Source organism: Nelumbo nucifera, chromosome 3 (assembly GCF_055504915.1).
Source record: "Nelumbo nucifera cultivar China Antique chromosome 3, China Antique-T2T, whole genome shotgun sequence".
In the NCBI taxonomy this organism is placed as follows: Eukaryota; Viridiplantae; Streptophyta; class Magnoliopsida; order Proteales; family Nelumbonaceae; genus Nelumbo; species Nelumbo nucifera.
Genome location: NC_142651.1, coordinates 93,625,151 through 93,652,772, shown reverse-complemented (window position 1 = coordinate 93,652,772; position 27,622 = coordinate 93,625,151). Strand labels below are relative to the sequence as shown.

Sequence of the window (27,622 nt, the reverse complement as noted above, 5' to 3'; positions counted from 1 at the left end):
GAGGAACCATAAAAATGAGAAAGCTCATCAAAGGTACCATCCATAAAGACATGTCGAGTGCCAGTTTTTGGATCAAAACAACAATAACCCTTTTGTGTGGGGGAGTAACCAAGGAAGATGCATTTGTGGGCTTTTGGTTCAAACTTATGTCTCTGGGCATTTGGAATGTGAACATAACAGGTACAGCCAAACACAGGAAGAGGAATCGGGAAGAGATCCTTGTCTAGATGAAGAAGACTAAAGGGGGATTTAAACCCTAAAACCCTGGATGGCATACGGTTTATGAGATAGGTAGCAGTAAGAACAGCATCACCCCCAAATCTTGTGGGAACATGTGAGGCAAACAAAAGTCTCCTTGCAACTTCAACAATATGTCTATTTTTCCTTTCAGCAACTCCATTTTGTTCAGGGGTTCTAACACAGAAGCTTTGATGAATAACCCCCATGTCAGAGAAATACAAGGATAAACTCTTCTCAAAATACTCTTTTGCATTGTCAGATCTGAAAACCTTAATTCCGGTATCAAATTGAGTTAAAACAAGCTCATGAAATTGCCTCACAAGTCTTGGGACTTCATCACGGGATTTCGTTAGGTATATCCAAGTGAATCTAGAAAAGTCATCAATAAACATGATGAAATATCTGTAGCCCCCCATAGAAGATAAGTGGTAAGGCCCCCACACATCAGAGTGCACAATATGAAAAGGAAAAGAAGATCTTTTATTGCTCACAGGGTAATTGTTTCTACAATGCTTTGACAACTGACATGACTCACAATTGAGACTAGACACACTGACTCCCTTAAACAATTCGGGAAGTAAATGACTTAAAGTAGAAAAAGGTAAATGGCCCAACCGACACTGACTCAACATAATTCAACTGACAGACTTTGAAGAAGTAGAACCAAAGGCAGCATTCTTGGGATGATCAAAGCATTGGCCAAGAGTGTCAAGCAAGTATATTCCATTCGCTTCATGGCCACTCCCAATCACCTTCTGAGACTCCAGGTCCTGAAACACACAGTGAGAAGGGAAAAAGGTTACACAACAATTCAATGACTTGTTCAAGCTACTTACAAATAATAAATTGGTATTTAATTTAGGTACATGAAGAGTGGAAGATAAGAGTAAGGAGTCTGTAGCCTTGACAGTTCCCTTGCCAGAAATAAAGGCAAAAGAACCATCAGCTAAGGTGATTTTGTCTCGACCAGGAAGCAAATCATACGAAACAAACAGAGTGGAAAGGTTGGTCATGTGATCAGAAGCACCTGAGTCTATGATCTAAGGGGTCTTAGGGTTACTTGAGGTGAATTCATGGTTAGCAGAAGCTCTTATACCTGAGTGAGCAAATGCGGTGGTGGCTGAATTTCCAGAAGGGTTGGATGATGAAGTTACACCTTGAAGATGGCTGATCATCTTTCCAAACTTCTCATACTCAGCTTTCATGGCTGCCAACTATGCACAGGCAAACTCAACTTTTGTATCTGTACCCATGGCTGCATTTGCACTTCCTGTCTTTCTACTATCATTTTTCTTCTGGAACCAAACAGGGACAAGACTGGGATGCAATTTCCAGCACTTGTCCTTGGTGTGTTTCAGCTTCTTGCAATATTCACAGACCACCTCCTTCTTTCCTGTGCCACTGGGAGCCCCTATAACCCCTTTGGGTTTAACCTCCATATTTGCAAAATGATCATTGATGCCAACTCCTTGAACCTGTACTTGTCTTCTACTCTCTTTACTGCTGACCAAAACATATGCTTGTGACAATGAAACACTTTCCTTGGACAAAATGTTCTGCTTTGTGATATCATATTCAGGATTCAGCCCAGTTAGGAACTCAAAGACCCTGTTCCTTTTAACTAATTTCCTGTATGTTTCAGCATCATTGGGGGTATCCCATTTTACAGCCTCTATCAGATCAATCTCTTGCCATAAAGATTTTAGGGTTGAGAAGTATGCCGCAAGGGATTTCTCCCCCTGTCTTAGATTCTTCACATCACTCCTCAGTTTATAGGCTCTGGCAACATTCAATTTCTGGGAGTAGGTTTCTGCAACACTATCCCAGATTTCCTTAGCCGAGTTCATCCAAAGATAGTGTTGACTAATCTGTGGCTGCATTGAATTCACAAGCCACCCAATCACTGTGTAGTTCTCTTGCATCCATCTCTCATAAGATGGATCGTCCTCTGGGGGAGCTTTCTTGCTCCCAGAAACAAACCCCCATTTTCCTCTGCTACAAATATGGATTTTCACTGATTGTGACCATGCCAAGTAGTTGGTCCCATCAAGTTTAATTGTAGTTACAGCCAACATACAATTGGCAGAGGTTCCCAAAGTCTGTCCATATTCAGCAGCACTCTTGCTTTCAAGGTCTGAGAAGTCCATCATGAAAAGGTTCCAATTAGGGTTTTAATATGTTTCTCAAAGTGCAGGGATTCTAGATGGACTTGGTTTGAGCTGATTCGGCAACACCACACAACTCACAAAATCAGTTCAGTCTTGACAACCGTGACAGCCAAGCTCGGTGGCAGCTCTTTCTAGAAGAAGAAATACTATTTCAGCCTTCAAGGAGCAACCAGAAGACCTCCAAACACAAAGTATTCCAAGTCCCCAACAACTGTTGTCCCAAAGAGAAGAAATAACAGTCCACAGTCCTTAAGAGGCCTTTTAACAAACACTCTGTGTGTAGTAGTTAACACCCTATTGATAACTAGTAGAAACCACTTCAATAGTATTTCGTATAGGTCCAAGAAAAGGCTGGGCTGAATTAGAGACTAATACCACTGAGTCCAAACCAGTTTCAGCAACTTGACAGTCCAACAACAACCGAACTGCTCCCCAAAATAACCCAGAAATCTCTGAGTTGAATCAGTCCAGCAACAGCGGAACAGTAGGGCAGAATGGAGAGGGGTTTTGAGTACTTTAACAGCCCTCCCAAGCAAAGAAAATAACCCAGCAATAACTGCGGTAACTTACAGTATGTGAATCTCTTATTTGAGCTTCAAATCAGGTCGAACACCTTTCTCTCTGATTCTTCCTGGTCACCGAACTATTCTCCAAGTGGGTAGAGACTTGGGCACCCTCCAATGACCTCCAAGAACCAGGTGAATATGACTTTAAACTTCCAGCCCTAGAACATCCTCATGCAGTTGGCTGGACTAGAACCACATGAGGGTTACGCCAAGCTCTGACCTACTCTGATACCAAGTTGAAAACAGCCCTCTTGAAGTATAGAACTGCTTGAGATTAGATGCAAAACCAAAAAACAAACAAGAGAAGATTAAGAAGATGAGAGAGAGAGAGAGAGCTGGCGGCAATGAGAGTTAGAGAATGAGAGGTTCAAACTAAACCTCCCTCTAACACTCTAAAACATTTTATTAAGTTAATCTTTGAATTATTATAGAGAGGCCCTTGGGTGGGCAAGAAATTACAAAAACAGAGTATATAAGAGTATGGGCCCAGAATAAGGCCCATCACAGAAGAAAACATAAACATAACATAGAATGACAGCCTATGGGCCATTCGGCCCATCTCCTCTACAGAACAATGCTTCTTTTATTTCTCAAAGAATAGGTTGATCTACAATGCTTTGCAAGTTCACAACTCTGACACCTTAGGCTAGGCACTTTGACAGACTCAAACAAAGTAGGAAAAAGACTCTTCAATGACCCAAAAGATAAATTACCCAATCAATTATGCCAAAGCATAATCTGACTCATAGACTGAGACACAAAAAACCTCCCAATATCTTTATTCCTTCCATGTGGATGCTCAAGCAAGTAAATTCCATTCGTCTTATGGCCAATCCCAATCACCTCCTTGTCACTAGATCCTGAAAGACACAATGATCAAGGAAAAAGTTTACTGAGCACAAAACTTTTTGTGCTTTTGAAATTGCTTCACATCCTTAAGAGGTTCACCTTGGCTGTCACTTAACTTATGGTTGGGGTCAATGGGAGAGTCAGCTGGCTTAACCCCAATCTTCCCAATGTCCTTAAGCAAGTCTAGGACATATTTCCTTTGGGAGATGAAGATACATTTTTTTGATCGGGCAATCTCAATTCCAAGGAAGTATTTGGTAGGTCCTAGATCCTTCACTTCGAACTGAATGGCAAGGAAGCCCTTCAAACATTGAATTTCATCCTTCCAGTCACCAGTAACAATTATGTCATCCACATGTACTATTAGGGCAGCCATTTTACCTTCTCCCCTTTTTACAAACAGTGTGTGATCTGACTGACATTGCTTGTATCCCCTCTGCTGAACTGCAGTATGAAATCTACTAAACTAAGCTCTTGGTGATTGCTTCGGCCCATATAAAGACCTCTTTAACTTGCACACTTTCTGTTCATTTCCTTGAGCCAGAAAACCGGGGGGTTGAACCATATAAACTTCCTCTTCAAGGTCACCATTTAGGAAGGCATTCTTGATGTCGAGCTGATGTAGATCCCAATTCAGATTGGCAACAAGAGAGAAAAGAATTTGGCAACAGGGGCAAAGGTTTCTGCATAATCAACTCCATATACTTGAGTAAAACCCTCTACCACTAAATGAGCTTTATACCTCTCTATGGTTCCATTAGCCCCATGCTTAACAGTGAACACCCATTTACATCCAACTGGATCCTTTCCCTTAGGGAGATCAACAAGTTCCCACGTGCCATTCTTATGAAGAGCATCAATTTCTTCCTTCATGGCATTTGTCCATTTTGGTACTGCGAGAGCTTCTGCCACATTCTTGGGAATAGGGATACTGTCAATGGAGGTAAGGAAGGCACGAAATGAAGGTGAGATGTTTTCATAGGAAACAAAGTTGGAAATGGGGTGTTTAGTGGTGCACGACCTAACACCTTTCCTATGGGCAATAGAAAGGTTAAGATCATTAGTAACAGGGAGGTCATGACCATCATTGGGAGTCAAGTTACCTGAGTGAGTATGATCTTCCCCCGAGGAATTTGATGGCACTTGAGGTACAACTTCTGGATTCTCCACAGCTCTTGAACCTGGTTGGCCTTTACGACGACGAGAAAAAACACAGAAAGGTGGAGGATCAGAAGGAGAAGGGGAAGGAGGAGAAGGATTAGGAAGAGGAGGAAGCTGAACCAGTTTCTCCTCATGTCTACACTCCCCCTGAGGAGAAACAGGAAAGAAGGGCTCATCTTCAAAGAAGGTAACATCCATGGAGACATAGAATCTCCGAGAAACAAGATCAAAGCAATGATACCCTTTCTGAGAGAATGAGTAGCCAAGAAATATGCACGGGATAGCACGAGAGTCCAATTTCCCATGGGTGGGAGATAGGTTTTGGACAAAGCACCGACAACCAAAAACACGAGGAGGAATAGAAAGAAGAGGGGCCTTAGGAAAGAGAAGCTGATGTGGGGCTTTGTACTCTAACCAACGAGAGGGCATTCGGTTAATGAGGTATGTAGAACAAAGGACAACCTCAAGCCAAAAACGTTTGGGAACATTCATGTGGAGTAGTAAACCCCGTGCAACTTCAAGGAGGTGTCGATTCTTCCGTTCAGCCACACCATTTTGTTGTGGCGTGCGGGCACAAGAGCTCCGATGAAGTGAGCCATGTGAAGCAAAGAACTCCGTGAGGTCACTATGAAAAAACTCTTTTGCATTGTCTGACTGAAATATTTGAATCTCGGTCTGAAATTGGGTGAAGACCATCCACTGAAAATCTTGGATAATTTTTGGTACTTCCCCACAGGTTCGCATTGGATATACCCAAGTGTATCTGGAATAATCGTCAATGAAGGTAATGAAATACTTGTAGCCACTCTCAGAAGGTAAAGTAACAGGGCCCCACACATCAGAATGCACAATGTGAAAAGGAAACTCAGATTTACTGTTTCTTTGAGGAAATTGGGTTCTACAATGCTTGCTTAACTGACACGTTTGACAAGAAAAATTAGAAATAGACACTGACTTACATAGTTCTGGGAAAACAACTTTCAAGGACTCAAAGGACAAATGACCCAGACGACAATGCCACAAATACATTTTACTTTTTCTAAACTGACTCATGGACTCTGTAACATGAAAGCCAGCCATATTCTCCAGCATGTAGAGTCCATCAACCATACGTCCCCTACCAATCGTCCTCCCCGAGGCCAGATCCTGAATCACACAATAGAAAGGGAAAAAAGTCATAGAACAGTTTAAGGAATTTGTAACACTACTGACTGAGAACAAATTCATAGGGAATTTGGGAACATGAAGAACATCAGAAAGAGTAAGGCCGAAGGGATGAGAGAGAGTTCCTTGACCAGCTATAGAAGTGTATGATCCATCAGCTAGTCTCACTTTATCTCTTCTAGAAAGAGGGTGATAAGTTTGAAAGTAAGAGGACATACCAGTCATGTGTTTTGAGGCTCCAAAATCAATGATCCATGGAGAGTCAAGGTTGTGAGAAGCAACATGGAAAGCCGTGGCAGGATTACCTGGTGTGGATGCAAAAGAGGTGGTGGGAGGAGCGTCCACTTGGCGGATTGCTCTACCATAAAGCTCCAAATGGTCACGGAAGGAGTTTACAATATCCTTCCGAGTAACCATGTGGTATTTGAGTCACAGTAGAAATGTGGCTGATTTTCCCGAGTAACCATGTTGGCCATGTGGTGTTTTTTGGTACCTTGTTGCCCGGGCCTTCTACTTACTCAAAGGCTTGCTTCTTAGGTAGATCCTGAGCCCACTTTGGTTTCCCATGGAGATCCCAACAAGTATCTTCGGTGTGTCGGGGCTTCTGACAATTTGTGCACCATAATTTTTCCTTATCTTCTACTTTCTTCTGTTGAGGTTCAATATATGTGGATTTTGCCTGTTCCCATATCTCATTTGCAGTTTCAGCCCACATGAAATTTCTTCCTTATTTGCGGTTGCATGGAGATCAAAAGCCATGACAAAACCATACTATTCTCCCGATCCCATCTATCATGTTCTGCATTTCCAGAAGGTGGTTCTTTGATTCTTCCATTTATGTAGCCAATTTTTCCCCTTGCAGTTATGTATAACTTGATCCCTCTTGACCACTCTAGGTAATTTAACCCATCAAGAGAAACAACAGCCATAGAGAAGGATAGGTCACTGCTCCCACTCATTCCATTCAGCATTGTGGAGATTCCGGATGTAGCTGAATCTTCACAATTCATGATTCTAGGTTTAGAGGTACACAAAACCAAAGGCACACTGCCTTACAGAGCTGCTACATTCCACAACTAGGCACTTGCTGATTTTCGGTTTCACAGAGAACCAAGCACAAACACTGCAGCTGCAATACTAGTTTGTATGACCTACCTTTGTAGGAGTCCACAGAACAGTATACGAACACTGCACTTGCAGTGTAACCAGGTCTGAATGACCTACAGTTTTACAACTTTCATGAAGCTCTCTCAGTAGGAACAGCAATACAGGTGGTGGTTCACCACACCTAATCGGCTGATATCCACTTTCCAGGGTAGCCGAACAGTCACTTAGGGTTTAGGGGTCATCAACAGTCCCTCAGAGAGCTGATAGAGAAACACAATTGGAGGAGGGAAAAAAAATAGCCGAACAGTCCCTACTCAGATTTTAGGACATGAACAGTCCATCGAAATAGTGCAAGAAGAGAACCATAAACAGAGAAACTTCAGTTCAGTACCTAGGTCACCCGAACTGTGAATAGGCAGTACACTCATGGACCCAATCTTCTCTGCATACCAGAATCCTTCTTCGAACCTCTGGGATGGTTTTCTACAGTCTTCTTAGCCGAGCAACTCCAGCTGGAGAGTGAAGAAGGAAAAAAACTTGTAGCCGAACCCTTTTCTGCGCTAGGAAGTTGAACAGTCAGCTTTCTTGTAGCAGAACCCTATTCGGCAGTGGAGACAAACCGCAACACTAGAGAATGCTTCCTCGTCCTTGTCTTCGAGCATCAGGACTATGGCTTCTACGCAGCAGTGGAGAGAGACCTCAGCTGGTTGTTTTCCAGGCCTGGTCGATTCCGCTCTGATACCATCTTGAGCAGAAAGAAGAAGAAGAAGGAGAAGAAGAAGAGAAGAGGCTGCAGACTTAAGACCTCAAAAGAACAGCTTCAGCGAGTGAAGCATCTGTATTTATACTATACTGGCCGTACAACACAAGACTACAAAATTACAGAAATACCCCTACGGGCACTAAACCTGTGTACAGTACATACAATACATCTGTCAACAATGTTGTAGCTGAAGACTGAGATGATCCTGAGGCTCCAACTTCACACTCTTACTGAGTTAAGGCAGCTCTGATTACAGCTAATGCATCTAGGGATGTGGGTTTGTAGTAGAAAAGGATGAACAATCAGTAGTAACTGCTGCATTGGCATTCCCCTTCTTATTCTTGAATCTTGCTGGAACAAGATGAGGATGCAACTTCCAACAAGTGTCACTAGTGTGCTTTGGCTTCTTGCAATAATCACACACCATATCCCTCTTGTCTTTCCTTATCACCAACAGATTTTGACTTCACTGCTGCCAAGGCCGATTCCATGGGTGGAATTTGTAACATAACTTTCCTTTTGCTCTCTTCACTATGTACTAGCTAATAGGCTTGAGACAAGGTGACGCTGTCCCTGGTGAGCAACTGTTGCCTTGCAATATCATAATCTGAATTCAGTCCAGCAAGAAATTCAAACACCATATTTGTTTCAATCAACTTCCTATAAGTTGCTACATCCTTTTGGCTTTCCCATTCAAATGGTCTCCGAGTGATCAATCTCATGCCATAGAGATTTTAAGGTATAGAAGTAAATTGATACAGGTTTCTCCCCCTGTTTAAGGTTATTCACTTCACTTTTCAGCTCATATGCCCTAGCAACATTAAGGGGCTGTGAGTAGGTTTCCTTCATATTTTCCTAGATTTCCTTAGCAGTCTTCACCCATAAGTAATTTCTATTGATGTGTGGCTGCATAGAGTTGCAAAGCCAAGTCATCACTAGATAGTTTTCTTGAACCCATTCTGCATAGGTTGAGTCTCCCTTTGCTGGTTCTTTATTGTCTCCAGTTTCATATCCAAGCTTCCCCTTCCCCCAATGGTCATCATGGCCGATTGGGCCCATTCCAGGTAATTTGTGCCATCAAATTTAAAAGTAGTGATCTGAAAAGTATTATCTGACATAGTCCCAGACCCCATAGATCCTTCTCCAAAGGATTTTGGTTCCTTCCCACCTATTTCCATACTGATCACACCACAAAGACCTCAAAAAACTCCCTTAACAGATCTGAAACACAACTTAAGCAGTAATCCAGTACAAACTTCAATACTGAACTAATCCCTTAACAGTCCAGAACTGAAAATAGAACAGAAGAAGTAAATGGGATAGGTCGAAAACACTAAACTGACCTGCTCTCAGTAGAAACCCTAGAATCAGTCTAGATAGAGAGAAAAGTAAAAGACCCAGCCGCTCCTTCCAGAAGATTTCAATCTCTTCCTACAGGTTGCTGATCTCATAAAGGGATTGTTTTTAACTCAGAAACTGTAGAGATAGTTAGCAGCTTCGAGTGTATGGTTCCATACCCACACTTAGGTTCTAGTGTGTGTGGTTCCATGCCCACACTTAGTTATTTTTTATCCTTTTTTAAGTTGGGCCGGCTGGCCTTGTTTATCCTAGTTTATGCTTTTGTTTGAGTTTTATTCTAAATAGGATTAGAGTATGATTTTTTATTCTAAGTAGGATTAGAATAACTCATATTCTTGTAAGGAGATTAATCTATATAATAAAAATTATGGTGCGGCAGAATCTATCAACCGAACCCCTTTCTTCTCTCTTATCTTATCCTCTTCTTCTTCTTCTTCTTCTTCTTCTTCTTCTTCTTCTTCTTCTCTTCTTCTCTTCTTCTCTTCGAAGCTTAGTTATTCCTTTCTTTTCTGAATTATAGTAGAACAGAAACCTACTTGCTTTTATTCAAGTTGGTATCAGAGCTATTGGCGAGAAAACCTAGGGTTTTCATGTAAGCTTGATCTGGTCGGCTACATGAGAATCCATTAGATCAAGACTTCTGCAGTGGTTGCCTGGATCTTGGAGGTTACTGGAGCACTGAAGACTGCCCAAGAAGGTGAAAAGATTCTTGGAGGATTACACGGTGACTAGGAAGAATCAGAGTTCAGATTCGATCAAGGTTAGGGTTTCAAACCAAAGTGGATGATCAGAATTCTTTTTTTTTGAGAAAGAGTTCAGGTTCGATCAAGGTTAAGGTTTCAAACCCAAGTGGACGATCAGAGTTTTTTTTTTCTGAGAAAGGTACAACATTTAAGTTAATTCGATCATAGATTGAAGTTATCAAGAATTCTTTTTAGCAGCGGCATAATAAATCTGAGAATACCTTGCTGTTTTCTCCTTGGCATTAAACCCTGGATTGTTTTTTTTTCTGTTTTTCTTAGTGTTTCAACAGAAAATTAGTCTCCTTTAGTCTTCTTCTTGGAGTTTTGTGACCTATTTGTGATCTACATAGTATGGAAAAATTTGGAAGTGAGGTGAAAACACAAGGGGAAGGTTTTTTTGGGACTAGTAACATGACTAAAAATTCGTTCCAGATTACCACTGTTAGGTTTGATGGAACAAATTACTTGGAGTGGGCCCAATCAGCAATGATGGCCATTGGAGGTAGAGGTAAATTAGGGTATGTGACCGGAGACACAAAGAAACCAGCCAAGGAGGATACATCTCATCCAAGATGGGTTCAAAAGAACTACTTGGTGATGACTTGGTTATGTAACTCTATGCAGCTCCACATTAGCCGAAACTACCTTTGGGCAAAAATAGCCAAGGAGATTTGGGACAACATGAAGGAGACTTATTCTCAACCCCTTAATGTGGCTAGAGCATATGAACTGAAGTGTGAAATAAACAACCTCAAACAAGGGGAGAAGTCAGTCTCAGTCTATTTTGCTACTCTGAAATCTCTTTGGCATGAAATTGATCACTTGGAAACTATTGAATGGGAAAGCCAGAGAGATGCATCAACATATAGAAAACTGATTGAAACAAATAGAGTGTTTAAGTTCTTAGCTGGTCTAAATTCAGATTTTGACATTACAAGACAGCAACTTCTCACTAGGGAGAGTGTGACCTTATCTCAAGCCTACTCATTGGTTCACAGTGAAGAGAGTAGGAGAAAGGTTATGCTATCTTTTCAGCCTACAGAAGCAGCCTTGGCAACAGCAAAATCTAAGGTTGGAGGAGACAAAGATAGGGAGATTAAGAAGGAAGACAAAAGAGACATTGTTTGTGATCATTGCAAGAAGCCTAAACACACTAGGGACACTTGTTGGATCTGCACCCTCACCTAATACCAGCAAGATTTAGAAACAAGAAGGGGAGTGCTAATGTGGCAACTACTACAAACAGTGCATCTTCTTCCAGCACAAGGACCACATCTTTAGATGCTTTAGTTGCTGTCTGGGCTGCATTGACACAACTAGAAAGTGAAGCTGGTATTACTAAAACATCTCAGCACTCAAGTACCACATTTGCTTATTCTACTTCAACCCTTGCTCACACAGGTACAAGAGCTACAGCATGTCATGCTTCAGCCCTAGGTAACACTAGACCATTCTGGGTTATAGATTCAGGTGCTTCAGACCAAATGACCAGTTTATCTACCTTGTTTACCACATATTGCTTAACCTCTGAGAGAGAAAGTATCTATTGTCGATGGCTCCCTTGTGCTGATTTCTGGCAAGGGAAACATCAGACTATCTGATGCCATATCCCTAACCTCAGTTTTGCATGTTCCTAATCTTAGTGCTAACTTGCTTTTAGTTAGTAGTATTACAAAAAACCAAAATTGTTCAGTAACTTTTTTTCTTGACCGTTGTGTTTTTCAGGATCTGGAAACGAAGAAGGTGATTGGGATTGGCCGTGAGATGAATGGAGTTTACCTACTTGATCATCCACAGGGAAAGCAGAGCGAGGTTGGGAAATTGTTTGTCTCTCAGTCTTGGAGTCAGATTATACTTTGGCACAATAGATTAGGCCATTTATATTTTGGGTCTTTAAAGAGTGTTTCCGAATTTATTTGAGTCAATCCAAGTGTCTAGTTTGAAGCGTGAAAGTTGTGAACTTGCAAGACACTACAGATCAACTTATTCTTTTAGTTATAAAAGAAGCAATCTTCCTTTTGAAATTGTGCATACAGATGTTTGGGGGCCATATCATACTCCTACCATGGGAGGGTATAGATATTTCTTATTATTTGTTGATGATTATACCCGCTTCTCATGGGTTTACCTTATGCACTGTCGAGATGAGGTCCCTTCTTTGACCCAAGATTTTCATCAAATGGTTCTGACCCAGTTTGAAATCAAGATCAAAATTCTTAGATCTAACAATGCCAAAGAGTACTTTGCAAAACCATTGGCATCATATCTCCTAGATCACGGGGTCATTTATCAGAGCACCTGTCCTCGTACACCTCAGCAAAATGGGGTTGCTAAGAGAAAAAACAGACATCCTAGAGGTAGCCAGAAGCATCATGCTCAACTCTAATGTTTCGATACGCTTCTGGGGGGATGCAATTCGTACAACTGTTTACCTTATTAATAAGGTTCCTTCACGGGTTCTAGACATGAAAACACCATTCAGCCTCCTGTATCCAAACAAGGACCTGTTCACTATTCCCCTCAAAACTTTTGGGTGTACTTGTTTTGTTCAAACCCTTGGACCTCATCGCTCCAAGTTTGATCCAAAAAATGCTAAATGCATTTTCATTGGGTATGCACAAAATCAAAAAGGATATTGCTGATATGAGCCTACTTCCGGGAAATGTTTTGTGTCCATGGATGTCACCTTTTTTAAGGATATGCCCTACCATCATAGGGCTTCTTCCCAGGGGGAGAGCAGTGAGGAAGAGATTTCAGTTTCAGTCCCAAGAGTTTCGTTACCTGTTCCAGTTACTGAGGCGGAGTGTCGTGAAGATGGCTGTCAAAAGTGCATGGAGTTGAGAGTGTATCTCAGAAAGTGGTGGAGGCAGGTTGATTCCCGTCCTCAGCAGCAGTCCAGGCTGATCCCAACATCTTTAACAGCCCCAAATCCAGACACTACCATTGCTCCTACTGTTGAGACAACCACAGCAGATACAACAGATACTTTGCCTGAGCTTGACACTGTTGATTCTCAACCTCCGCCTTCCGATCTTAATCTTCTAATTGCAATTCATAAAGGGAAGCGCCGTTGTACCTCATCCACTACCCATTGTATCTCCAAGTTCCTTTCCTATGATTGTCTCTTAGAATTCTATAGATCTTATTTGGCATCTATTGCTACTATTCCTATACCCAGAACAATACAAGAAGCTTTATCGATACCTGAGTGGAAGGAAACGATGAAAGTAGAAATGGATGCTCTTGTTAAGAACAATAAATGGGAACTAGTAAACCAGCCTGAGGGGAAGAAACCTATTGGATGCAGATGGATATTTACGGTAAAGTATAATGTTGATGGTTCTGTAGAGAGGTATAAGGTTAGACTGGTTGCAAAGGGATTCACACAAACTTATGGCATAGACTATATGGAAACCTTTGCACTAGTTGCAAAGATGAACACTATCAGAGTCCTATTATCCATTGCTGCAAACTTCTCTTAGCCACTATTTCAGATGGATGTGAAGAATGCTTTCCTCAACGAAGACTTACAAGAAGAGGTGTACATGGAGTTATCCCCTGGTTTTTATAGTATAGAAGCATGAAGGAAAGTTTGCCTACTGAAGAAGGCTTTATATGGGCAGAAACAATCTCCGAGAGCTTGGTTTGACAGGTTTAGAGTAGCTTTGGAAAAATTTGGTTACACATAGGCTCAGTCAGATCACACTCTTTTCTTTAAGAAAACAAAGTCTTCCCTGACCCTATTGGCTATCTATGTGGATGGCATTGTGATAACAGGTAGTGATACTGGGGAGATTGAATCACTTAAACAACATCTTCACAAGGAATTTGAAGTTAAGGACTTAGGAGAATTGTGCTATTTCCTGGGAATTAAGGTAACTTGAAGAGATGCCCAGGGAGAGGCATACTCTTCAAAAATAGTGGTCACATGAAAATAGAGGTATATACAAATGTGGATTGGGCTAGATGTGTTGATGACAGGAGGTCTACCTCTGGATACTGTGCATTTGTGGGGGGGAATCTTGTTTCTTGGAGAAGCAAGAAACAAAATGCTGTTGCTCGTTCCAGTGCAGAGGCTGAATACAGATCCATGGCCAATGGTGTTGCAAAAATGCTATGGCTAAAATCCTTGCTTAATGAACTGGAAATTGATTAGCCTTTGATGTTGTATTGCGATAATCAAGCTGTAATTAATATTGCCCACAACCCAATATAGCATGACAGGACTAAGCATATCGAGGTGGACAAACATTTTATCCGAGAGCGAGTTGCATCTCAAGAAGTGTGCCTTCCTTACATTGTCTTAGAGATGCAGTTAGCTGATCTCTTCACCAAAGCAATCACAAAAATCAAATTGGAGACAGACTTACGCAAGTTGGGCATGATAAATATCTACTCCCAACTTGAGGGGGAGTGTAGAGATAGTTAGCAACTTTGAGTGTGTGGTTCCATACCCACATTTAGTTATTTTTTATCCTTTTTTATGTTGGGCCGGCTGGCCTTGTTTATCCTAGTTTATGCTTTTGTTTAAGTTTTATTCTAAATAGGATTAGAGTATGATTTTTTATTCTAAGTAGGATTAGAATAACTCCTATTCTTGTAAGGAGATTAATCTATATAATAAAAATTATGGCGTGGCAGAATCTATCAACCGAACCCCTTTCTTCTCTCTTCTCTTCTCTTTTCTTATCCTCTTCTTCTTCTCCTCTTCTTCTCTTCAAAGCCTAGTTATTCCTTTCTTTTCTTTTCTTTTCTAAATTACAGTAGAACAGAAATCTACTTGCTTTTGTTCAAGTGAAACCACTATGTCATGGGGCTAGTCGTTTGGGCCCCGTGCGGCACTCAAAAGTGACGAGTAAGCCTAAGCAACAAGTAACAACACAAGAAAAGGCAACAAGATTGCACACAAATTAGTCAAAAGGCACTTTGTATTGCATAAATTGGTAGCAAGCACAAGTACACAGTTTAGTGTCGAGGGGATGTCGTGCTTAACATTTACACGCTACTAATTCACTCGATTACCTACCATCCCTCAAAGAGTATGTTAAGCTTTTGGGGGAGTGACAATAAGAAACATGAAAATGGTGAAAAATCATACTAAGGAATTATATGCTTTTATTAAAACAATAAACACAAAGACATCTATGCCCCTGCCGCCCAACACACATCTTAATCAATAATAACATAAATAATAATAGGCTTAGTAAGGCCCAAAAAGACTAATAACAAGGCCCAAAAGACTACTGACAAGTAAATAAAAGAAAAGACAACTGATAACGTCAGGGACTTCACTAAAATACTAAAGTACTAGTCTATTTCTCCACAATAAAAATGACAGATATACCAACCAAACTGTCAACAAAGCTAACCAAAAATAACAATTTGGGATCCTACTACAAAAAACATACAAATTCATAATATATTCACATTTTGCCCTTTTTTATTTTTATTCTTTTTTTTAACAATAACAGAAATCAATATTATTAATAGTAAACAAGATTACATACAAGATTTTAGGGAGAGATAAAATGTCTTAACTCTTCCAAATAAGTAAAAGGAAATTACATTATTGCCTAAAACAATTGATCCCTTCCCACCCCCTATTTTGCCAAGTTATTAGCAAAGGCATTTGCAGTTCTCTTCACCCAATGAATCTGAATTTCTACTCCCCTCATTAACCACTTGGCCCCTCTCCTCTCATTAGCATAGATCCAAAACCCATTACCTTCCCTTACCCAATTTAACACTAGCTTTGAGTCTCCCTCAACGATCAACTTTTGAATGTTCAGCTCCTTTGCCTTCCTAAAGCCTATCAATAAAGCAAACAATTCAGCTCTAAGAGAGTTACCCAACTTAATGGGACCTGAGTGCAACAAGACCACCTTCCCACTTTCATCTCTGATTACTCCTCCAACACTTGATGATCTTGGGTTGCCTTCACTACTCCCATCAAAGTTTAACACTTTAACTTCATACACCCCCGGGCTGGAGGCGACCGCAAAGGACACACCACTGACTGAGCCAGCACAGAGGATGCCACTTCATTCCAATTGCTCAGCAGCATAATCGTGGAGACATCAGTAAACAAATCCAAAGTATCAACCATTGCATCACTTTGATTGTTATGATCTCAATCAGCTCTTCTTTCTTTCTTTCTTTCTCAGAAAAGGTTCTTAGGTTCCTTTCTTCCCACAATGTCCAACAGATGGCAGCTCTTATGAGGCTATATTGTTATGTTGTTATAATCAGACAGCCATGAATATTGCTCAAAATCAAATCAGCCTCCACTCCAATTTCCTGCAACAACTGCTTCTACCAAACAAACTCACAAGTAGTGTGAGTCATCACCTTGTATTTTGCTTCGCCACTGTGTTTGGAAATAACACTCTATTTCTTACTCATCCAAGAATCAAATTTCCCCAAGAAAGGTATAGTAGCTTATGGTGCACTTCTTAGTTGTTACTGATTTTGCTCAATTTGCATCTAGATAACCTTCTAAAGTCAACTCTCTGCTTTTCTTGTTCAACAAACCTCTAGCTGGAGAACCTTTTAGATAATGTAGAACTTTCAAAATACCTTCCCAATGAGTGGTTCTAAGATTCTGCGCAAATTGACTGAGCATTCCCACACTAAATGAGATGTATAGTTTAGTGATAGTAAGATAGATAAGTTTTCGCACCATCCTTGTATCTTCTTGGATCATCCAATAACTCCCCCTCACTATCAGTTACCTTAGTGTTCGGGTCAATAGGAGTTTCAATTGGCTTAACCCCTAGTAACCCTGTTTCTCCCAACAAATCAAATACATACTTCCATTGTAAGAGGGAAATTGCATACTTCGACCTTGGCACCTCAATCCCCAAGAAGTATTTTACCTGTCCCAAGTCCTTGATTTGAAATTTGTGCTACAAAAATTGTTTCAATTCATCAATCCTCAAGGGTTGAGAATATGTATCTAGGCAAGGATATTTTGTCTTTACCTCTTATTTGTTTTCAGATGCCTAGTTAAGGGTAGTCTTGTAAGTTTTTTATCACAATATAATTAGATCTTTTTGGGGTGTGAACAATAACTTAACCTCCTTTATTCATAACATCTCTCTTTTCTTTTCTCCTCTTTCTTCTCTTCACACTTTTCACAACTTTACAAACTTGTTGATATAGTGTTTCCACTCACGCTTGATTGGTTGTGAAGAGTGCTTCTCTAAGAAGGGCCTTTCGTGATGGCTACATGATCTTCCTTTAGAGATTGAATCCAAGTGCACAGTAGAGAGACAAAAAAATTGTTTTCCTTACTTTTCTCTTTTGCACTTGAAATAGAGTTGGAGTTTGCAACTGCTTATGATTACTTGCAATTCTCAAGTGTGTTTGTAAGTCAGAAAGAGAGAGCTTCTTCTCCCTAGGTATTTCTATTTATAACCTACAGTTAGGGCTGCCACCTCAGCCCACTTTCTAACCAATCCCATGTAAGTGTTAGGGTTAACTACTATACATGCTCCATTAGATAGGAGTCAATGGGATTGCCTAAGGGCCCACCTTAGTACAATAGGGCATGGGCATAAATGGGTTTGGTACACTTGGATTCTTGGGCCATGGGTCATGCTCACTTAGACTTAGGCCTTGGACATATGAAGGCCCTTTTTATGGCCCATTTGTAAGAAAGAGCCATTAGTGGGTTCTTAAAAGAACCTTCAAATAACAAAAATCTTTCTGTGGCATTTTTTATTAAACTCACCAAGTGCAAACTGCAGAGAAATGGAATATAATAATATAAAAAAGTACTCACAAGGTTTGAAGTTTGGTCCAATTCCCAATGAAATCAGGCATCCTCCCAGATATGCTGTTTCCATCTATCCTACTGCATGATGTAACCAAACTTAATAATATGCATTTGGAAAATGACAGATGTCAGAATTAGTAGAATTCACTTACAATTCAGTCAAGTTCTTTAGATTTCCAAATGTTTCAGGTATAGATCCCGTAATATTGTTTGCAGAAATAACACTGCATGATTGAGAAAGCAATCTATGTGAGGTTGTTTTTAACAATAACAATTAGTGTTGATTATGATGATGCTGATGATGGAATCATTGATAGCAAAAGAATTAGAAATTAAGAAAGATACATAAATTGGGTCACAAGGACCCACTAAGTAACATTCACCACACAATGCTTTATAAAACATGCATACTCTAGCATGTATAAAATTTCTGTGCAAACCAGAGATGGGGGAAATTAAAAAGCACAAAACAGAAATAAGGGCCCATTCTAGCTAGAGAAGAGAGAGAATTGAGAAGATAGGAACCCTCATATCCTCTTCCAAAGTCAAGAGACTTCACACTGCACATATATCCCTAAACTGTTGACAACTTCAAAAATACACAGTAGATTACTGAAAAGATAATCATTCTACGGAATTAGTTTTCTAATATATACTGGCATGGAAGGAACATGAACAAATCTATATTTTGTCTTTGAGATTGACTCTAATCCTGCAATAACGTCAAAAACTTGCAAAATCATAGGGAGAGTGATGGCATGTGAAGTGTTAGTCATGGCTCGTAGGGAGAGTGATTCTTTAATTGCTCATACTAGATCATGGACCACTTGAACAGGTTGTTCATTTAAACCCTATTTTGGATATAAAGTTCTTCACTAAATGTTGATACAACTATAAATACCTGACAATATGAGAACAAAGGATTGAATTGTGATAAATCTTCAGTAATTTGATACTCTTTCTAATCAGATAAGAGATAGCATCAACATACAATAATTTGATACTCATTCAAATCAGATAAGAGATAACACCATCATGCAACAGCTAGTGTCCTCACATACATTTGAATCCAAGAAAAAGCTTTTTGAGTTATGCACCATGGTGATTTTTAATGGAAGATAGCTGATGAAAAATGCATACTTTGTTGATTGTAGGAGTACCATCTCCAATTACTTAACATCCCATGAGATGGAAAGATGTACATTTATGCTTTACTCGGTCCCTCTCTTTGGAGCTGTTAACCAATACAAACACTGACAATATCATCTCAATTAATAGTTGGTGTGACTCCAAATTTCTCTCATTTTAACAGATTTACAACACCTTTGTAAATCACCATGTAGCCACCCAATGATACAACTATACAGTATTTGGATGGAGAATATGTTTCCAAAGACTTAAAATCTTATCTCTAATCTAATTTTGTAGAAAAGAACTGGTCACAACATTTTATCTATGATTCCCAGATACAGATGTGAACATGGATATGGGTATGGATATTGATGCAGGATCAAAGAAGCAAAAGCTGGAATATTTTGAGTATTTTATGTATTTTTGTGTTCTTAGACAGTTGGGATATTTGGGTCTTTTTATACAGTCTGTGGGGTCCAGCATAATAGTTTGATTTGTCTAGTTTTATTTTACTTGTATTCAAAATTTCAGAGACATCGGTTAATTAGTTTAAGAATTATTTAGCTTTCTTATGACAGTGACAATTCTCTGATTTTCATTTTTCCTAGTTTTACTAGATTGGCCACCCTATAGTATCAATAAATATATGTATAGAGTGCAAAAATGAGGATGGTGAATGAAAGAATATTACTTAAAATCTTAAAGCTGCCAGTGAAAAATTTTGAAGCAACTCCAGATAATTACACATATAGACCAGTTTGAACCAGAGCTGATCAATAACCATCAGATAAGGAGCTGCCAAGATCAGAGTGAGAGGTGAAAAGACCATGTTTGATGGGTTGTAGTTTGAATTCTTGGAGAGACAGCATAACTGTTTGACCTGGGAACTGGTTGTGATTTTGGGTCTGGTTTTGGACTGGACCACTTTTTGAAAAAAAAAAAACGTTGAATTGGTCAGAGAACTGCAGACGTGGATGGTTGGACAACTAAACCGTTCAACCAGGGTAGTTGTTCGCGGTTTAATAAAAAATATTTAATTTTTTTAAGATTATTAACAAAGAGAAAAAGGATATTGAGAGATGAGGAACCGAGACAAGATCTCAGATCTGAGAGAGAGAGAGAGAAGCAAAATCTCAGAAGTCAGATCTGAGATCAGAGAAAGGGAGAGCCATCGTCATTGCCGGTGTTAAGTCCTTAATTTTGCTTGACTAGGAGCATGTTATTAAGCTACTCCCAATCACAGCTTAAAGAAAAAAAAAGAAAAAGGGGCTTTCTTTCCAACTTGAAATTTTAAGCCCAGTCAGTCCTATGGATGGGATGAAATAATTTAAGAAAGAAAGGGGGCTGCAGTCCAGTTTAGTGAACAGCAGGCCCTAAGTTAATTGGGCCTTATTTGTAATGCAATAAGCATTTAATGGGCCTGTAGTAGAGCCCATTTAATGGGAAAGCAGGCCATAAAAAAATTTATTTGTGTTAATTCATAATTTTGTGAGTTGTCACACTTATTTATAAAGGGGATGCTATTTGTTCTACTCTAACAAGAGGGTTATTTTCCCTCCTTTAACCATTTGAAGTGGGGGGACACATGTCACCTTAGGGAAGAGAGTTATTTTCCCTCCTCTAACTATTTTAAGAGGGGGACACATGTCACCCTAGGAAGAAGGATTTATTTTCCCTCCTTTAGCCACTTGAAATGGAGGGACACATGTGACCTTAGGGGAGAGTTATTTTCCCTCCTCTAACCATTTGGGGGGACACTTATCACCAAGGAAGAGTTTTCTTTTCTCTCCTTAACCCATTTTAAGTGGGGTGACACTTGGCACCCTAAGAAGAGAGGGGTGGGGAGTTACTTAACCACCTCCCTCCTCTATATAAACCCCTCTCCTACAAAGAGAAAGGGCTAATGCTATTCAGTTTATAGAATTTACAGCAACAAGAGATAAACCAAAGGAAAAAAGAAAAGAAGATTGTGGTTTGGAAGAAAAAGAAGGTAGGGATTGCAGTATTCCTCCTCTACCTCTTCATTATTATACTCCTACAACTTCCTTTATTAGACCTATGTCTTTCCTTATACTCCTTTCACATTTTCTTTCCTTATTGTTATTATTTTTTTTTTCTTTGTCCTTGTCTCATTTTTAATCATACATGAGGGAGATAACCATTTATAGCATTGTTTATGAAACTTGGTTGATTATGGTTTCTCACAGCATATTAACCTATGTGTGACGGGGAAAACTATCTACAACTTTGTTCATGAAACTTGGCTGATTATGGTTTCTCACATCATGATAATGCACAACCACAATTTAAAGGCCATTTGTAGCCTTATTGATGAAATATGACTATTTGTGATACTTATTTACTTGTTACGTATAAAAAGTTTGTTCATTTATATTTGTTGGCTTTCTCTCAAACAAAGAGGGAATATATACCAGAATTTTCTAAGAAAAATTCTGTAGAAAAATGATACTTAGTTTGTCTATTCATTTGTACTTCTAAATCAAAATCAAAAGGTTTTCTCTGCCCTTAGTAGAGATGTAATTAAGGGAACATCTACGTGATTCTTGAATGGGGCTTACCCAAATAACAAAAAACCCAGTTATTAGTCTAATTGGGTGAATTATGTCATGTGAGAAATTATACTAAAAATTTTTTCCACTAACAGCCAGTGGACGTCGCCTCCTTCTCCTTCTTCTTCGTCGTCGTCGTCGTCATCTTCGTCTTCGTCTTCCTTCCTTCCTTCCTTCCTTTCTTTCTTTCCTTTCCTCTGTCCTTTCTTTCCTTTTGTTGAAATCAGCTAGTTTCTCCTAGTTGTTTATTTATTTTTCTATTCTGTAGTGCCGCATGGGCACTTTTGTAATTTCTCTCTTGTTTATTATAAGTTGGGTCGCCCTAATATAAAAGTAAAAATAGCTGGCGCCGCCAAACACATGTTTTGAATCCAAATTCTCTTCTCTCTTCTCTCTTCTCTCTTCTCTCTTCTCTCTTCTCTCTTCCTCTTCTTCCTTCCTCCTCTCTTCCTCTCCTTCTCTGATATGTCTGGCCTGAAAACATGGTATCAGAGCAGGCCTTCTGAGATTAGAAAGTGTGTGGTAAAGTTTCCTTTTTTGGACTCTCCTTTCTGTGGATCGAATCTGATCAAGAAGCAGATCGGACTGATCTGAAGGGGGCTCTGCTAGTCTCCTTCTCTTCTCCCTTGGTCATGTGCCAAGAAACCCTTAAGAGGAAGGGAAATCTGATGTTGCGAGGATAAACCTATCTTCTGTGGATTGAGTGATCCTCTCTTGTACCCAGGTAAGTGGGTTTTTTTGGAGGTCTAGATGACCTCAAACTGCTAGGTTTCCTTGAACTTTGGATCGTCTGAACCTGGAATATTTTTTTTTACCCAGACAACTAGGCAGTGTAGGTCTAAATGACCTATAACTGTAAGACAGTGGTCAGCTACCTTCTTTGTTTCTGAACTGTCTTTCAGCAATGTATAGACAAGCTGATCTGTGTGGTATTCAAAAAATTTATGACTGAATCTGAACTGGGGACTAAACTGAATTAGGGTTTGAACCTTGACTGAACTGTGACTGAATTGGGGACTGAACTGACTGAATTGTAACTGGACAGAACAATAACTATTGTCCCATTCTCTTGCTCAAAACCTTGATGGTATCAAGGCAATAGAAGTTCCTTTAGGGACCGAATCTCCTTCACTCCTTTTCTCTTCCTTCTACATTTTTTCTTTCTCCTGAAGTTTTGCTAGATTGAAACCCTAATTTGTTTTTGGGGTACCAGAAAGGCTGCACTCCAACTTCCATGGTTTCTACCTTGGAAAGAGACCAAGAGAACCCTAAGTAGCTTCAGTTATGTCATATTAGGGGAAGGTGAAGAACAGTAGTCTAAGGACTGCTAGAGAGACATGAGTTTCAGGTCTAGTTTCTTGACAACAAGCATAAACGACATAGGAGGCTGCTACCTAAAATCAAAAGAACAAATATCTAGACCGTTATTGCAGGTTTTGGACTGTTCCTTTGCATCCAAAAGGTAAGCAGTCAAGTTCTGTTCGCTGGTTTGCAGGTGTTTTTGTTTCAGTGGTGAAGTATCCACCATAAATATGTCTACCTCTAGTGAAGTTTCCTTTAAATAAATCAGATCAGGGGAGGATCTTCCTAGTCTTGAAAACCCTATCCTTCAGATCACCAACGTTAAGTTGGATGACTACATTCATGCTGAGTGGGCTGTTTCAGCCAAGCTTGGTATAATAAGTAGAGTGTTAGTGTCGAGTAAAGAAGGATAGAATAGTCCATTAAGTTCTATTAATATGGTGTTATGTGGGTGCTGATGTGTCCCAACTTAAATAGGAGCATAAAAGTCTTTTTATATTCATTTTAGTAATCTATATATCCTGGCCGACCTAAGAGAGAATGAGAACGCTTGGGTTCGAACAGGTTTTTCTTCTTCTTCATTTCTCTTCTTCTCTCCCTCTCTCTCTCTCTTTTACTTCTTCTTTTCTACATCAAGTTAAGATTTGAAACTGAAATGGTCACATGGTATCAGAGCCAGGTTAAGTCGGTCCAGATCTCTTCTGTTCGTAATCTCTCATTTTTCTTCTCTTTTTTTTTTGGAGTTTCCAAAAAGGGCTGAAAAGGAGTTGCCGTATCTTCATTCTGGAGTTTTTAATGTGTTTGGTTGGGCGTGAAGCTGTGGTTTCAGGTGATTAGTAGAGAACCCTCTACTCGATGGAACGAAGAGGGCTGCAACAGTAGGTTTCGTGGTAGGTGCAGATGTGTGGTTCAGATTAGTATCAGTTGTATGGTGGCAGGTTCAGATGTGTGGTACTCTTGTGTGTGATGTGTTTGTGAGGTGCCGAAAGTGACAATAGTAGAGGTTAACATTGCTGAAACCTGTGACAGTGTATGTTTCAGCAATGGTCAGTCATATGGTGGTGAGTGATTAACTTGAGGAGTGAAGTACAGCGTTCTTAGAGTGCAGTGTAGTGGTTACTCGGGCAGGCAGGTTGAAACAAAAAAATAAATAAATGTATTACAGCCATGGGAGATAATGAACATAAGTCGATTATGATCCCCCAAGACTACTTGAATGTACAGATGACCTCAATTAAATTGAATTGAGAAAATTACATACCTTGGGTCAAATCTGTTGAAGTGTTTCTCAAAGCCAAGAAGAAAGAAAAGCATATAAAAGAAAAAAAAAAAAAAAAAAAACCAGTTGATTCCTAAGAGTATGGTGATTGGGAGCAAAAAGATGCATAGATTATGACTTGTCTGTGGAACAGTATAAAACCTAAGATTAGTGTAAACTTCATATTCTTAGACACAGCCAAGGAAATTCGGGATCATGCAAGGAAGCTTTATTCAGGACAGGATAACACCACCAGAGTATATTAGCTCTATCAAGAGTATTTTAGTCTGCAGCAAGGTAACCGGAGTCTTGAAGAGTATTATGCTAGTCAGAGAAATTTGAGAAATGAGTTGAGTGTGTATCACTCCCTTACATCTGATGCTAAAATTCAGCAACAACAGAGAGAGCAGCTAGATGTAACCAGATTTCTGGTGGGATTGAATCTTGAATATGAACTGGTGAGGGCTCATATACTAGGTGGGTCTGCCCTGCCCTCTCTCGAGGAGGTGTTTGCCTGTCTACGGAGGATTTCTGTTGGCTTTCCAGAGAACCCCACCATATCCGATAGGACTGCCCTTGCAGTCGCTAGAGGGGGCGGCCGTGGTGGTAGAGGAGTAGTTCATCAGGGCCAGCCAGGCCATGGTGGTAGAGGTGGACTCATGTACAGTCGTGGTGGTGGGCGTGTTGGCGGTCGAGATTTAGGGGGAGCTCGTGGTAAAGGACGTAATCATGGTCCGAGAAAGTGTATGCATTGTGGTATGGATGGGCACACTATTAATTTTTTCTATGATCTACATGGCCCACCATCATCCTAGGCAAATCATGCAGTGGAAAGTGGTGATATGGAACAAGGGAGTCAACAGACCGGTCCGACACCTTCACCTATAGTTGCCTCTGGATAGGAGATGATGAGTATTTCTCGTACTGAATATGAGCGGTTGATCCAAACTACTTCTCAGCCGAGTACAGCTACGCTTGCCCACTCAGGTATGGCTTGTCTGGCATCCAAACCCTTCCACTGGATCATTGATTCTGGAGCTTCCAATCACATGACTGGGACTCCAGGTGTGTTCTCTTCACTTTCTTCATCCTCTACAACCAACACTGTCACTCTTGCTAATGGTTTCACTTCTTCCATAAGTGGTATTGGTGATGTTAAAATTGGTTCATTATCTTTGTCTTCAATTCTGTATGTACCCAAATTTACTTTTAATCTTATGTCTATTAGTAAATTGACCAAGTCTCTTAATTGCTCTATCACTTTTTACCCTTCATCTTGTGTATTTCAAGGTCTCAAGATGGGGGATGAAGATTGGTGGAGGGCATGAAGCTAGTGGACTGTATTACCTTGATGGTGGTGGGGGTGGTTCTTCAACAGCTCTTTAGTCGTCTCTCACCCCCCTCTCCAGTGGCATTGCAAACTTGGGCACTCGTCTCTTAAAGCACTTAAACAACTCGTTCCAGCATTGAGTCATCTTTTTACTTTGGATTGTGAGTCGTGTTAGTATGGGAAATATCATCGGGTTTCCTTCAGTCCTAGAGTCGATTATTGTATGTCGAGTCCTTTTTCTTTGGTCCATTCGGACATTTGGGGTCCAAATAAAGTAGTGTCACACAATGGATACAAGTACTTTGTTATTTTTGCTGACGATTATTCAAGGATGACATGGCTTTATCTTATGAAAGAAAGAAGTGAATTATTTTCTATTTTCCAAAAATTTCATGCTGAAATCTACACTCAATTTGGTGTTCACATTAAGATCCTATGTTCAGATAATGGCAGAGAATACTTTTATACACCCTTTTAGCAATATTTAGAACAACATGGTATTATTTATCAAACCTCTTGCTCTTATACCCCCCAACAAAATGGGGTAGCCAAACGGAAAAATCGCCATCTCTTAGAAACCACTCGATCCCTATTGCACCATATGAATGTACCTAAGCGCTTCTAGAGTGATGTTGTGCTTACATCTTGCTTTCTTATTAACAGAATGCCTATGTCCATCCTTGATGGTCAGTCTCCCTTCACTGTTCTGTTTCCTACATTGTCTCCTTTTCCTCTTACTCCTCGGGTTTTTGGGTGTGTGTGCTTTATTCATAATTTGGTCCCGAACTAGACAAACTAGATGCACGATCTACGAAGTGTCTTTCTTGGTTATTTTAGGACCCAGAAATGGTATAAGTGTTACAATCCCGATTCTCGACGTTGTTTTATGTGTCCCGATGTTACCTTCTTTGAGTCGGTTCTGTTCTTTTCTGGCTCAGATGTCTCTTCCCCTTCTTCTTTCCTCCTGCTTCTAGTTCCTGTCGCAAACTCAATTCCTCTTGTTCCAGCTACGCCTAAGCCTTCACTTCCGGTGCCACTTCCTCTTGCATGGCCACCTATCCATCAAGTGTATACGCATCGACATGCACTGGCCCCTCCAACTTCTTCACTATCAATGGATCCAGAAGTGATTTCCGCGGCACCATCACCCCTCGTTTCTGACTTTGACGTTCTCATTGCCCTGCGGAAAGGTAAACGTAGTTGTACCCTTCATACTATCTCCAATTATGTTTCTGTTTCTCACCTATCTCCTTCCCATCAACAATTTATTTCGTTGTTTTCTTTTGTTTCTGATCCTAAGGATGTCCAAAAAGCCCTTATCTCTCCAAGTTGGCGTCAGGCGATGGAAGAAGAACTCTCCACTCTAGCTCATAATCATACATGGGATCCCACCACTCTTCCCCCGGGTAAGCATGCTATAGGATGTAAGTAGGTATATACGGTCAAGTATTTGCCTAATGGTAGTGTTGAAAGATTGAAAGCTCAATTGGTTGCCAAGGGTTATTCACAATTATATGGTATTGACTACACAGAGACCTTCTCTCCTATTGCCATGATTGGTTCTGTTCGTGTTTTGATCTCCCTAACTGCTATACATGATTGGCCCTTGTTTCAGCTTGATAATAAGAACGCCTTTTTGCATGGTGATCTTCTTGAAGAGGTGTATATGAAGCAACCACTCGGATTTGTTGCTCAGGGGGAGGATGGTAAGGTGTGTAGACTCAAGAAAGCTATTTATGGACTTAAACAGTCCCCTTGTGCTTGGTTTGGCAGATTCAATGAAATTGTAAAGAAGTTTGGCATGAAACAGTGTCATGTTGGTCATTCAGTATTCAGCTATAACTCTGATGCGGAGAAGATTTTGTTAGTGGTTTATATTGATGATCATTTTCAAACGAAAGGCCTTGGCAAATTGAAATACTTCTTAGGGATAGAAGTGGCAAGGTCCAAGTATGGTATTAATTTGTGCCAGAGGAAATATGTACTTGATCTATTGGAGGAGACAGGCTTATTGGGTGCCAAACCAGTGGAAACACCCATGGAATTGAATGTCAAGTTGAGCAGTGATACAGGTGAGGAGTTTGAAGATCTAGGAAGGTACAGAAGGTTGGTGGGCAAGCTAAACTATCTAATT

General features: G+C 40.1%; 1 protein-coding gene across 1 annotated transcript in view; it reads right to left on the bottom strand.

Annotated features, from left to right (window-relative positions):
* LOC104589775 (putative LRR receptor-like serine/threonine-protein kinase At1g53440) overlaps positions 1-27,622 on the bottom strand; it is a 103,335-nt gene that overhangs the window by 60,112 nt on the left and 15,601 nt on the right. Inside the window, exons 7-8 of the mRNA XM_088902302.1 lie at positions 18,050-18,121; positions 17,904-17,975 (exon numbers count right to left, since the gene is read on the bottom strand). Of these exons, the coding sequence (XP_088758428.1) occupies positions 17,904-17,975; positions 18,050-18,121 (144 nt within the window). The remainder of the gene's footprint in view (positions 1-17,903; positions 17,976-18,049; positions 18,122-27,622) is intronic.